Source organism: Bombina bombina, chromosome 4 (genome assembly GCF_027579735.1).
Source record: "Bombina bombina isolate aBomBom1 chromosome 4, aBomBom1.pri, whole genome shotgun sequence".
NCBI lineage: Eukaryota > Metazoa > Chordata > Amphibia > Anura > Bombinatoridae > Bombina > Bombina bombina.
This window is the reverse complement of record NC_069502.1, coordinates 636031514-636046601: the sequence shown is the minus strand read 5'-3', so window position 1 is coordinate 636046601 and position 15088 is coordinate 636031514. Positions and strand designations below refer to the sequence as shown.

Sequence of the window (15088 nt, the reverse complement as noted above, 5' to 3'; positions counted from 1 at the left end):
AAAGCAGAGATCTGTCCCTTTAGAGAACTTGCAGATAATCCTTTCTCCAAACATTCTTGTAGAAAGGAGAGAATCTTAGGAATTTTTATATTATTCCATGGGAATCCTTTGGATTCACACCAACAGATATATCTTTTCCATATTTTATGGTAAATCTTTCTAGTTACCGGTTTTCTGGCCTGAACCAGAGTATCTATCACAGAATCTGAAAACCCACGCTTTGATAGAATCAAGCGTTCAATCTCCAAGCCGTCAGCTGGAGGGAGACCAGATTTGGATGTTCGAATGGACCCTGAACAAGAAGGTCCTGTCTCAAAGGTAGCTTCCATGGTGGAACCAATGACATATTCACCAGGTCTGCATACCAAGTCCTGCGTGGCCACGCAGGAGCTATCAAGATCACCGAAGCCCTCTCCTGTTTGATCCTGGCTACCAGCCTGGGAATGAGAGGAAGCGGTGGAAATACATAAGCTAGGTTGAAGGTCCAAGGTGCTACTAGTGCATCTACTAGAGTCGCCTTGGGATCCCTGGATCTGGACCCGTAGCAAGGAACCTTGAAGTTCTGACGAGACGCCATCAGATCCATGTCCGGAATGCCCCATAATTGAGTTAGTTGGGCAAAGATCTCCGGGTGGAGTTCCCACTCCCCCGGATGGAATGTCTGACGACTCAGATAATCCGCTTCCCAGTTTTCCACACCTGGGATGTGGATCGCAGATAGGTGGCAGGAGTGATCCTCCGCCCATTGAATTATTTTGGTCACTTCTTTCATCGCCAGGGAACTCCTTGTTCCCCCCTGATGATTGATATACGCAACGGTCGTCATGTTGTCTGATTGGAATCTTATGAATCTGGCCTTTGCTAGCTGAGGCCAAGCCCTGAGAGCATTGAAGATCGCTCTTAGTTCCAGAATGTTTATCGGGAGAAGAGACTCTTCCCGAGACCATAGTCCCTGAGCTTTCAGGGATTCCCAGATCGCACCCCAGCCCACTAGACTGGCGTCGGTCGTGACAATGACCCACTCTGGTCTGCGGAAGCTCATTCCCTGGGATAGATGGTCCAGGGTCAGCCACCAACGGAGTGAATCTCTGGTCTTCTGATCTACTTGAATCATTGGAGACAAGTCTGTATAGTCCCCATTCCACTGTTTGAGCATGCACAGTTGTAATGGTCTTAGATGAATTCGTGCAAAAGGAACTATGTCCATTGCTGCAGCCATCAACCCTACTACTTCCATGCACTGCGCTATGGAAGGACGTGGAACAGAATGAAGAACTTGACAAGTGCTTAGAAGTTTTGACTTTCTGACCTCTGTCAGAAAAATCCTCATTTCTAAGGAATCTAATATTGTTCCCAAGAAGGGAACTCTTGTTGACGGGGACAGAGAACTTTTTTCTATGTTCACCTTCCATCCGTGTGATCTGAGAAAGGCCAGAACGATGTCTGTATGAGCCTTTGCTTTTGACAGGGACGACGCTTGTATTAGAATGTCGTCCAAGTAAGGTACTACTGCAATGCCCCTCGGTCTTAGAACCGCTAGAAGGGACCCTAGTACCTTTGTGAAAATCCTTGGAGCAGTGGCTAACCCGAATGGGAGGGCCACAAACTGGTAATGAAAGGCGAAAGGCGAACCTTAGGAACTGATGATGTTCTTTGTGGATAGGAATATGTAGGTACGCATCCTTTAGATCCACGGTAGTCATAAATTGACCTTCCTGGATAGTGGGCAGAATCGTTCGAATGGTTTCCATCTTGAACGATGGTACCCTGAGAAATTTGTTTAGGATCTTCAAATCCAAAATTGGTCTGAAAGTTCCCTCTTTTTTGGGAACTACGAACAGATTTGAATAAAATCCCATTCCTTGTTCCTTTATTGGAACTGGGTGTATCACTCCCATCTTTAACAGGTCTTCTACACATTGTAAGAACGCCTGTCTCTTTATTTGGTTTAAGGATAAGTGAGACATGTGGAACCTTCCCCTTGGGGGTAGTTCCCTGAATTCCAGAAGATAACCCTGAGAAACTATTTCTAGTGCCCAGGGATCCTGAACATCTCTTGCCCAAGCCTGAGCAAAGAGAGAGAGTCTGCCCCCTACTAGATCCGGTCCCGGATCGGGGGCTACTCCTTCATGCTGTTTTGTTAGCAGCAGCAGGCTTCTTGGCCTGCTTACCCTTGTTCCAGCCTTGCATCGGTTTCCAGGCTGGTTTGGGTTGTGAGGCATTACCCTCTTGCTTAGAGGATGCAGAATTGGAGGCCGGTCCGTTCCTGAAATTGCGAAAGGAACGAAAATTAGACTTATTCTTGGCCTTGAAAGGCCTATCTTGTGGAAGGGCGTGGCCCTTTCCCCCAGTGATGTCTGAGATAATCTCTTTCAATTCTGGTCCAAATAGAGTTTTACCTTTGAAAGGGATGTTAAGCAATTTTGTCTTGGATGACACATCCGCTGACCAAGACTTCAGCCAAAGCGCTCTGCGCGCCACGATTGCAAACCCTGAATTTTTCGCCGCTAATCTAGCGAATTGCAAATCGGCATCTAAAATAAAAGAGTTAGCCAACTTAAGTGCGTGAACTCTGTCCATAACCTCCTCATATGAAGTCTCTCTACTGAGCGACTTTTCTAGTTCCTCGAACCAGAACCACGCTGCTGTAGTGACAGGAACAATGCACGAAATGGGTTGTAGAAGGTAACCTTGCTGTACAAAAATCTTTTTAAGCAAACCCTCCAATTTTTTATCCATAGGATCTTTGAAAGCACAACTATCCTCGATAGGAATAGTAGTGCGCTTGTTTAGAGTAGAAACTGCCCCCTCGACCTTAGGGACTGTCTGCCATAAGTCCTTTCTGGGGTCGACCATAGGAAATAATTTCTTAAATATAGGGGGGAGAACAAAAGGTATGCCGGGGTGCACCGGAACCTCTAGGAATTTGTCCATCTTGCATAATTTCTCTGGAATGACCAAGTTGTCACAATCATCCAGAGTAGATAACACCTCCTTAAGAAGTGCGCGGAGATGTTCTAATTTAAATTTAAATGTCACAACATCAGGTTCAGCTTGTTGAGAAATTTTTCCTGAATCTGAAATTTCCCCATCTGACAAAACCTCCCTCATGGCCACTTCCGATTGGTGTGAGGGTATGACAGAACAATTATCATCAGCGCCCTCCTGCTCTTCAGTGTTTAAAACAGAGCAATCGCGCTTTCTCTGATATGTAGGCATTTTGGATAAAATATTTGCTATGGAGTTATCCATTACAGCCGTCAATTGTTGCATGGTAATAAGCATTGGCGCGCTAGATGTACTAGGGGCCTCCTGCGTGGGCAAAACTGGTGTAGACACAGTAGGAGATGATGTAGTATCATGTTTACTCCCCTCATCTGAGGAATCATCTTGGGCAATTTCATTATCTGTGGCAGTACTGTCCTTACTTTGTTTGGATGCTATGGCACAATTATCACACAAATTTAAAAGGGGAGACACATTGGCTTTCATACATATAGAACATAGCTTATCCGAAGGCACAGACATGTTAAACAGGCTTAAACTTGTCAATAAAGCACAAAAAACGTTTTAAAACAAAACCGTTACTGTCTCTTTAAATTTTAAACAGAAAACACTTTATTACTGAATATGTGAAAAAGTATGAAGGAATTGTTCAAAAATTACCAAAATTTCACCACAGTGTCTTAAAGCATTAAGAGTATTGCACACCAAAATTTTAACCCTTAAAATAACGGAACCGGAGCCGTTTACAAATTTAACCCCTATACAGTCCCAGCTATAGCCTTTGCTGTGACCTAACCAAGCCCAGAGGGGAATACGATACCAAGTGACGCCTTCTAGAAACTTTTCCAGCTACTTTCAGATCCTCACACATGCATCTGCATGTCTTGCTCTCAAAAACAACTGCGCAGTAATGGCGCGAAAATTAGGCTCAGCCTACAACTGGGAAGGCCCTCCCTGACTAGATAAGGTGTCTAACATAGTGCCTGCCGTTAAAAAACGTTCCCCAAGTTTATAAATGTGAATTATCAGCATAAACTTGTATAAAATGCCCAAATAAAGCAATCGATTTAGCCCATAAAAGTGTCTACCAGTTTTATAGCCCATATTAAGCCCTTTATTCTGTTTGCTTGACTAAGAAAATGGCTTACCGGTCCCCATGAGGGGAAATGACAGCCTTCCAGCATTACATGGTCTTGTTAGAAATATGGCTAGTCATACCTTAAGCAGAAAAGTCTGCTAACTGTTTCCCCCAACTGAAGTTACTTCATCTCAACAGTCCAATGTGGAAACAGCAATCGATTTTAGTTACTGTCTGCTAAAATCATCTTCCTCTCACAAACAGAAATCTTCATCCTTTTCTGTTTCAGAGTAAATAGTACATACCAGCACTATTTTAAAATAACAAACACTTGATAGAAGAATAAAAAACTACATTTAAACACCAAAAAACTCTTAACCATCTCCGTGGAGATGTTGCCTGTGCAACGGCAAAGAGAATGACTGGGGTGGGCGGAGCCTAGGAGGGACTATATGGCCAGCTTTGCTGGGACTCTCTGCCATTTCCTGTTGGGGAAGAGATATTCCCACAAGTAAGGATGACGCCGTGGACCGGACACACCAATGTTGGAGAAAGAGAGATTAAAGAGAGGAGGGAGTCGAGAAAAAGGGAGAGATGACTGACAGCACTCTCTCAGTTTAACAACTTCCTTTTTCTATCCAGTTGTTGTCTACCCTAAATCCCACAGTTGATGCTTCTAACTGCTATGAATTTATTTTTGACAATTTGTTACTGTATGCAGCATTATTTAATTTGTTATGTTATAAAATAACTAAATTTATGCTTACCTGATAAATTACTTGTGGGATATTAACCTCCTGCTAACAGGAAGTGGCAAAGAGCACCACAGCAGAGCTGTATATATAGCCCCTCCCCTACCCCTCCACCCTCAGTCATTTGGCCGAAGGTATAGGAAGAGAAAAAGGAAAGGCTAAAAAGGTGCCGAGATGACTGAAGTTTAAAAAAAATATAAAGAAAAACTGTCTTAAAAAGAACAGGGTGGGCCGTGGACTCGTTATATCGTAAAAGAAAGTAATTTATCAGGTAAGCATAAATTTAGTTTTCTTTTACAAAGATATGACGAGTCCACGGATTTCATCCTTACTTGTGGGAAACCAATACCAAAGCAATAGGACACGGATGAAAGGGAGGGACAAGACAGGAACCTAAACGGAAGGCACCACTGCTTGAAGAACCTTTCTCCCAAAGATAGCCTCAGAAGAAGCAAAAGTATCAAATTTGTAAAATTTGGAAAAAGTGTGAAGGGACGACCAAGTCGCAGCCTTACAAATCTGTTCCACAGATGCATCATTTTTAAAAGCCCATGTGAAAGCCACAGCCCTAGAAGAATGAGCCGTAATTCATTCAGGAGGCTGCTGTCCAGCAGTCTCATAAGCCAGGTGGATGATACTTCTCAGCCAAAAAGAAAGAGAGGTAGCTGAAGCTTTCTGACCCCTACGCTTTCCAGAATAAACAATGAATAATGAAGATGATTGACGGAAATCCCTAGTTGCCTGTAAGTAAAACTTTAACGGACCACGTCCAAGTTATGTAACAGACGCTCCTTCTTAGAAGGATTAGGACACAAGGAAGGAACAACAATTTCCTGATTAATATTCTTATTCGAAACAACCTTAGGAAGGAATCCAGGTTTGGAACGTAAAAACCACCTTATCAGAATGAAATATGAGATAAGGCGAATCATTCTGTAATGCTGAAAGCTCAAACTCTTCAAGCTTAAGAAATAGCAACCAAAAACAGAACTTTCCAAGATAATAGTTTAATATCTATGGAATGCATAGGTTCAAACGGAACCCCTTGCAGAACTCGAAGAACTAAATTCAAACTCCAGGGAGGAGTAATGGGTCTAAATACAGGCTTAATTCTAGATAGAGCCTGACAAAAAGACTGAACATCTGATACATTTGCCAAACATTTGTGAAACAGAATTGACAAAGCTGAAATTTGTCCCTTTAAGGAACTTGCTGATAACCATTTCTCCAATCCTTCTTGGAGAAAAGACAAAATCCTAGGAATCCTAACTTTACTCCATGAGTAACCCTTGGATTCACACCAAAAAGATATTTACGCCATATCTTATGATAGATTTTTCTAGTGACAGGCTTTCTAGCCTGTATCAAAGTATTGATAACTGAATCAGAGAATCCTCTCTTCGATAAAATCAAGTGTTCAATCTCCACGCAGTAAGTTGCAGAGAAATTAGATTTGGATGTTGGAAAGGACCTTGAATGAGAAGGTCCAGTCTCAACGGAAGTTTCCACGGTGGCAGAGAGGACAAGTCCACTAGATCCGCATACCAAGTCCTGCGTGGCCATGCAGGTGCTATCAGGATCACTAGAGCTCTCTCCTGTTTGATTCGAGCAATCACACGTGGGAGGAGAGGAAACGGCGGAAACACATAAGCTAGGCTGAACAACCAAGGTACTGCCAAGGCATCTATCAGTTCGGCCTGAGGATCCCTTGACCGGGATCCGTATCTTGAAGCTTGACATTCTGACGAGATGCCATCAAATCCAATTCCGGTCTGCCCCATCTGAGAATCAATGAGGCAAATACCTCCAGGTGAAGTTCCCACTCCCCCGGATGAAAAGTCTGTCGACTTAGAAAATCTGCTTCCCAGTTCTCTACCCCTGGGATGTAGATCGCTGACAGATGACAAGAGTGGGCCTCTGCCCAACTGATTATCTTGGATACTTCTATCATCGCTAAGGAACTCCTTGTTCCCCCCTGATGATTGACATATGCCACAGTCGTTAAGTTGTCCGACTGGAATCTGATGAATTTGGCCGAAGCCAAATGAGGCTACGCCTGAAGTGCATTGAATATTGCTCTCAGCTCCAGAATACAGGTATACCTTACTTTACAGCGCTTCACTTTACAGCGCTTCGCTAATACAGCGCTTTGTGGAGCTGAAGTTCAAACTCCAAGGATTTTAAAACAGTGCTGTAATCTTCGTGAGATTGCAAGAAAAGTGACTGGCACCATTTTATTATGCTTTGTTCACTCTGTTTACAGCATTACAGTGCAATCTGTGTCTCAGTGCTATACTCTGTCAAATTGTACTACAGTGATTGTCACTATGTTACAGGTACAGTATTTATTGAATACTGTGCTATGCGAGTGTTAAACTAAAGTTAGCGCTATTGTACACCTAATATAAGTTAGTTAAAACATGTTTTTAAGTTTTTAAACACACTGGCAAGTGAAAAGAAAGCTAAAACTGCCTTGTTTCACTTTAAGGCGGTTTTCACTTTACAGCGGGGCTCCGGTCCCTAACCCGCTATATGAACGGGGTATACCTGTATTGATTGGAAGTAGAGAGTCCAAACACCCTGAGCCTTCAGGGAGTTCCAAACTGCACCCCAGCCCAGAAGGCTGGCATCTGTTGTCACTATCACCTACGAGGGTCTGCGGAAACAAGTCCCCTGGGACAGATGATCTGGCGACAACCACCAAAGAAGAGAGTTTCTGATCTCTAGATCCAGAATTATCTTTGGAGATAAATCCGCATAATCCCCATTCCACTGACCGAGCGTGCACAGTTGCAGTGGTCTGAGATGAAAGCGAGCAAACGGAACGATGTCCATTGCCGCTACCATTAATCCGATTACCTCCATACACTGAGCCACTGATGGCCGAGGAATGGACAGAAGTGCTCGGCAAGTATTCAAAATCTTTGATTTTCTGTCCACCGTCAGAAATACTTTCATGGCTACCGAATCTATCAGAGTTCCCAGAAAAGGAACCCTTGTTTGTGGAACAAGTGAACTCTTCTCTATGTTCACCTTCCAGCCATGAGTTCTCAGAAAAGACAACACTGTGTCTGTGTGAGATTTTGTCAGATATGTTGACGCCTGAATCAGAATATCGTCCAGATAAGGCGCCACCGCTATCCCTTGCGGTCTGAGAAACCGCCAAAAGAGACCCTAGAACATTTGTGAAGATTCTGGGTGCTGTGGCCAACCCGAAAGGAAGAGCCACAAACTGATAATGTTTGTCCAAGAAGGCAAACCTTAGAAACCGATGATGATCTTTGTGGATTGGAATAAGAAGGTAAGCATCCTTCAAATCCACAGTAGTCATATATTGACCCTCCTGGATCATTGGCAAAATCGCTCGAATTGTCTCCATCTTGAATGATGGAACTCTTAGAAATTTGTTTAGACACTTGAGGTCCAAAATGAGTCTGAACGTTCCCTCTTTTTTGGGGACCACAAATAGGTTTGAGTAAAAACCCCTGTCCCTGTTCCAATTTTGGAACAGGACAGATTACTCCCATAGTAAAAAGGTCTTTTACACAGCGTAAGAACGCCTCTCGCTTTATCTGGTTTGCAGATAATCTTGAAAGATGAAATCTCCCTCTTGGGAGAAAATCCTTGAATTCCAATTGATAACCGTGGGTCACTATTTCTAGTGCCCAGGAATCCTGAACATCACTTGCCCAAGCCTGAGCAAAGAAAGAAAGTCTGCCCCCTACTAGACCCGGTCCCGGATCAGGGGCCACCCCTTCATGATGCTTTGTGGAAGAAGAAGCGGGGGTCCTCCTTTAAAGTTCCGAAAGGAACGAAAATTATTTTGTTTACCCCTCATTTTAACCGACATATCCTGAGGTAGGGCATGGCCCTTACCTCCTGTAATATCAGAAATGATCTCCTTCAATTCTGGCCCAAAAAGGGTCTTACTCTTAAAGGGAATAGCTAAAAGCTTATGTTTTAATGACACATCAGCAGACCAAGATTTGAGCCACAATGCTCTACGTGCTAAAATAGCAAATCCTGCATTTTTTGCCGCTAATTTAGCAATTTGAAAAGTGGCATCAGTAATAAAAGAATTAGCTAGCTTAAGAGCCCTAATTCTATCTAGAATGTCATCTAATGGAGTCTCAACCTTAAGAGACTCTTCTAGAGCCTCAAACTAAAAAGCTGCTGCAGTAGTTACTGGAACAATGCAAGCCATAGGTTGTAAAAGAAATCCCTGATTAACAAATAATTTCTTTAGTAGACCCTCTAATTTCTTATCCATAGGATCCTTGAAAGCACAACTATCCTCAATGGGTATAGTAGTACGCTTAGCTAGGGAAGATATAGCTCCCTCTACCTTAGGGACCGCTTGCCATGAGTCCCGAATGGTATCTGATATAGGAATCATTTTCTTAAAATTAGGAGAGGGAGAAAACGGTATATCTGGTCTATCCCATTCCTTACTAATAATTTCCGAAATTCACTTAGGAACCGGAAAAACATCAGTGTAAGTAGGAACTTCCAAATATTTATCCATTTTACACAATTTCTCTGGAGGAATCACAATAGGATCACAATCATCCAGAGTCGCTAAAACCTCCCTAAGCAACAGGCAGAGGTGTTCAAGCTTAAATTTAAATGACATAGCATCCGAATCTGTCGGAGGCAAAACATTCCATGAATCAGAAATTTCACCCTCAGACAGTAATTCCCAGATCCTCATCTCAGAGCACTGTGAGGGAACATCGGAAATAGCCAATAAAGCATCAAAGGATTCAGTATTTACATTAATACGTGACCTACTGCGTTTACCCTGCAACACTGGTAATTTAGACAATACCTTTGTAAGGGTAGTTGACATAACTGCAGCCATCTCCTGCAGAGTAAAGGAATTAGATGCACTAGAAGTACTAGGCGTCGCTTGTGTGGGCATAAAAGGTTGTGACACTTGGGGAGAATTGGATGACATATCCTGATTCTCTTCAGACTGAGAATCATCCTTAGGTACACTATCTTTACCTAAAATATGCTTTTTACATTGTAAGGCCCTTTCAGTACAAGAGGTACACAACGTAAGAGGGGGTTCCACAATAGCTTCTAAACACATAGAACAATGAGAAACCTCAATGTCAGACATGTTGAACAGACTAGTAATACCACAAAAGTCGTTTAAACACTTATTTATAGCATAAAATAAACATTAGAAAAAATGTGTACTGTGCCTTTAAGAAAAGAAAAAGTGAACAATTTTTCCAAAATGCACAAAAAACGTTAAATTATTCCCAAATTTAACTTAATATTGTTGGTTAATCCAAAAATAACTGCACCCAGAAGCAAGGACAGAAATAAGGCTTTAGAAGTACTTATATCAACATGTAGTCAAAAGATAGATAAAAATACACTCTGCAGCTGTGGCGCCTACCTGCCCCCAGGGTACTTCGAATCAAGTTTCCAACCCTTCAGACCAGCTACACAGTCCAGGAGCCACTGAGTTACTGTTTGCTGCTGCTAAGCCTGAAGAAATTGCGCCAAAATAGGCTCCGCCCCTTAAGGTCAAAAGTTGGAGTAGGCCCAAACAACACCGCATGGAAATGCAGTTTTGCACTAAAGTAAAAATACACACACAATATAACCCTCAACCATAAAACCAATAAGTTTTAAGTGCCAAAAATAAAAAACATAAAACATTGTTTTTTATAGTGTCTCCCATGTCACATAATGCCCAAATATCAACTAATGATAAATATAAACTAGGGACTCCAGTAACACCCCCCCTTATTAAAATAGGTTTTACTGCTTACCCCATTCCCATACAGGGAAATAATGCCAGCCAGTTCTGATACACCAAGTCTCCTCAGAAAAAAAGGCTGCACATAACTTAATGCTGCTTGTAGCATGAAACCGGTCTCCACACTGAAGATGTCTCATGGTTACCTTCAGAAGTCTTGTGGAAACCAGCGTGGATCTTAGTTACAAATGCTAAGATCATCAAACCTCAGGGCAGAAATCTTCTTCCATATCCCCCTGAGGAAAATAGAACTCACCGGTACCATTTAAAATAAAAAACTTCTTGATTGAAGAAACTAAAACTAACACCTCACTTTACTATGTCTTCCTAGTATAACACAGGCAAAGAGAATGACTGGGGGTGGAGGGGAAGGGCTATATATACAGCTCTGCTGTGGTGCTCTTTGCCACTTCCTGTTAGCAGGAGGTTAATATCCCACAAGTAAGGATGAAATCCGTGGACTCGTCATATCTTTGTAAAAGAAAAAAACAATATTACAAAATGTTTCACAATGGCTAAACCTATGCAAAGAGGGGATGAAGTAGTGGGTGTGGGTGGGATTAGAAGTGGCGAGTAACATTTTGTCCTGGCTAGTAGCTTAGGACTTAAAATTTTGAGCCCTGATGAGAAGTTTTGGTTTGTGTTACACCAAATAGGTTCTAATTAATGAGCAGGTTCAGCCTAGTATGTGAATAAAATAAATGTATTGTAGAATTGCTATATCAGCAAATTAAAATAAACATGTAGCCATTTATTTACAGAACATATAAACTCAATGTGTACCATTATTTATGTAATTCTTAATATCTTTACTGCCGAAACAATTGCTATTGGAAAATGAACACAAAAATGAACTTACAGTATTAGCCGGGATGGTGGTAACTGCTTTATCTTCAACACGATCATTTATCTTGGCACTTCTAGTGGCATCAGAAGGTGGTTTTTCAACCTAGGAAGCATAAAAAATGCTTATAAAAAAACCACACAAAATCATCACAATTCCATTTTAGAAACTAACTATGTGCTTCAATTTAAATAACCTACATAATAACAATTGGTGTTTTTAAAAGCTAATATTACATTAACATAATACAAGATTTATTCTTGGGCGAAAAAAATAAAAATCATAATTTCAAAGTGATAAATCAATGTTAAAGGACCATTAAATACAGTAGAATTACACAATCAACACTTATTCTGATTTTTTTTTGTGATGCATTTAAAAATGTATTCAAGATTACCTGCCCTACGTATCACATGGCAACCATCAGCCAATCCCAGATTCATACATGTATACACTGTGCATATATAAAGACTGTGCACTATTTGATAATGAAAATCTCTTAGAACAGCATGCTCTATCTGAATCATGAAAGTTTAATACTTTAGGATCCCTATATAGCCAGATGCCCCTTGGAGTTAGGTCATATACTTCAGAGTTCTTCATGAGTCCACCCAACCTCTTTTACTAAATATTGTCAAACCTTCCTGCTGGCTTCAGATAATGCATACCCTAAGCTAGGACCTATTAGGAAAGAAGGAAGAAAAAGGACTTCCACAAGAGTAGTTAAAAGAACATAACTGGGTTAAGATAGATACAAACACACCATCATGGTAATTATAAAATGGCAACTGTATTAAGATGATATGCATGTACTCAATCTGTTTGTTTTTTTGGAATCAACATTAGTATTTGTCCTGGAGAATAGTATAAACTTAAAGGGACACTATACCCAAACATTTTCTTTCATGATTAAGGAAGAGAATATAATTTTAAACAACATTCCAATTTACTTCTATTACCTAATTTGCTTCATTCTTTAGATATACTTTAATGAAGAAATAGCAATGCACACGGTGAACCAATCACAGGAGGCATCTATGTGCAGCTACCAATCAGCAGCTACTAAGCATATCTAGATATGCTTTTCAGCAAAGAATATCAAGAATGGAGCAAAATAGATAATATAAGTAAATTAGAAAGTTGTTTATAATTGTATGCTCTTTCTAAATCATGAAAGTAAAAATTTGGGTTTCATGTCCCTTTAATATCATTTTGTTACTTAAAAAATGGAGGAATCTACCACTTTCTTTTATAAATTTCAAAATCTTCCTATTTTTATTTGTAGAAAAGACCTCAAAATAAACTCTGCTCTTTTTTTTTATTTATTTTTTTAATTATATTTCTTTATTATACATAGCCAACAGAAAGAAACAACAAAGAAAAATCAAGATCTTCATCATTACAAAGGACGGCAGAAAATGTATACCATTTCGATATCAACTCGAATACAGCATAATAAACCAATTAGTTTGAGATACAAATAAAGAGATGTATACATTTACACATGTTTCCGTCCAAAAAAAAAACAAAACAAGCAAATATCTTAGATAATTTAAGTGGCTATGTTTTTTTTTTTCCTTTTTATTTAAAACTAGTGAGTCTAAAAATAAGAAAAAAAAAAAAGGGGGCCCCCGGTCCCGCGAGGATCGACCGTAAAAAAGATAGCTCCTGTCTTTACATCTTATGGTATGTCTCTAAAGTTTCTAATCCAAGAGCCAGGGAAAACTTGTAACAAAACTAGCTCAGCAAAGCTAATAGAGGAAACAAATGGAGACAGAATCTGCTGCTGAAGTTGTATTGGATATGTCTTAATGATCGGTGCCCAGTCTATCAAGAAAGTTTTAATTCTTTTCTCTGAGGCCTGGGATAAATGGAAGGATTCATATATGATTTGGGATTGTACTCCCTTAAGAATTAACCCCAAGCTAGGAGGGCGCTTAGCGATCCAGCATTTAAAGATATTGTATCTAACTATTAATATAATGGTATTTAAGATTCAGATTTTTGAGTCTGTCCTGGGATTGAGTATTAAACATACTATATCTTCCAGTGAAAACGAGTAGGCCCCATTATAGAGTCTATTGAACAAATATTTAATTTTCTGCCATAGTTGTTTTATTTTAGGGCAGTGCCAAAGCATATGCGTGAGATCCGCTTTAGCATGTAAACAGCGAGGGCAATCAGCCCCTTTAAGGGGGTAGAATTTAGCTATCCTGAGAGGGGATAAATAAAAATTATTCATTAGTTTAACATGAGATTCTTTCCAGCTTACCGAAATAGGATAGCTGGCTACCATCACAAGGCTATTAGAAATCTTGTCCTGATCAATTGTAGGAATATAAAATAGCCAAGAATTAACTCATTTTTCACTCACTAGTATGCCCTGTTCAGTGAGCATAATATCATAGATTAAGGAGATTGATATATCTCCTGCTATAAATTTCTGGATACAACTCTTGACCTCGGACCACTCAGACCTAATTGAAGAATACCAACTTTGAGAGCAAACATAGTGTCGAATTTGAAAGTATGCAAAGAGGTTCCCCCTATGAAGAGAAAATTGTTGGGAGATCATTTCCCAAGGTAGAATCTGATATTGATCATTCAATAACTGTTAGATGTCCTTAAGACCTTTATCCTGCCATTCTTGGAATACTTTTTGCTCTATTCCTGGGGTAAAAAGCGGGTTGCCTCTGTAAGAAGTCGGAAAAGAAATGATCAATTTCTAATATATGACAAAACTTTTGCCATATACGAATCGGATTTTTAAAAGACTGTAGGATGGAAACTTTCAGAGGAAGTTTATATACCGGGCAATGTAAAAGAGCCTTCAGAGACCAAGGAACAATCAACTGGGATTCAAAATCAAGGGAAGCAACTCTATTAGTTTGAGCTAGCCAATCCATTGCTATTTTAAGCAATGTGGCAAAACTATAAAGTCTAATATTAGAAAGAGCTAACCCAGCATTCAAAATTTTTTGTGATAATCTATTCAAAGAAATGCGCGTTTTTTTAGATTTCCAGATAAATTTGGAGAACCAAGAGTTCAATTTACATGGATCTTTATTTAATATAATTATTGGCAAGTTATGCATGGGATAAAGAATCCAAGGAAAAATTATAGTTTTAATCAAATTTATAGAAGCTGTGATAGATAAGGGGAAAGCGACCCATAGCTCAAGATCTTCTTTAATCTTTTGAAAAAGAGCTCCAAAGTTTGCTGCATACCAATGTTTGGGAATTTTATGGATTTCCAACCCCAAATATTTTATAGCTGTAACTGTGCAAAACATTGTATTAGTATGTTCCTTATTATATTTACCTAGCCACATGAGTTCGCTCTTCTCCATGTTGGTCTTATAGCCAGCAAAGGAACTAAATTACTCTAAGGTGCTTATTACCTTAGGGATTGTCTCACTGGTATTTTGTAAACATATTAATATGTCATCCGCATAGAGTAATATTTTTAAATTTTGATCTAGAGCTGGAATCCCAGGCAAAATATCTCTCAACCTGGTTGCGAGCGGCTCAAGAGCGATGTTAAACAAGAGAGGTGAGAGGGGACAGCCCTGTCTTGTCCCCCTCTCTAAGACAAATTTGGGGGAAAGCGTGCGATTAACAAGTAAGAATGA

The 15088-nt window shown here is 40.2% G+C and overlaps 1 protein-coding gene across 1 annotated transcript in view; it reads right to left on the bottom strand.

Moving 5' to 3' along the window:
- The window catches only part of REPS1 (RALBP1 associated Eps domain containing 1), a 704997-nt gene that overhangs the window by 55863 nt on the left and 634046 nt on the right, over positions 1 to 15088 (bottom strand). Inside the window, 1 exon segment of the mRNA XM_053710662.1 lies at positions 11472 to 11561. Within this exon segment, the coding sequence (XP_053566637.1) occupies positions 11472 to 11561 (90 nt within the window).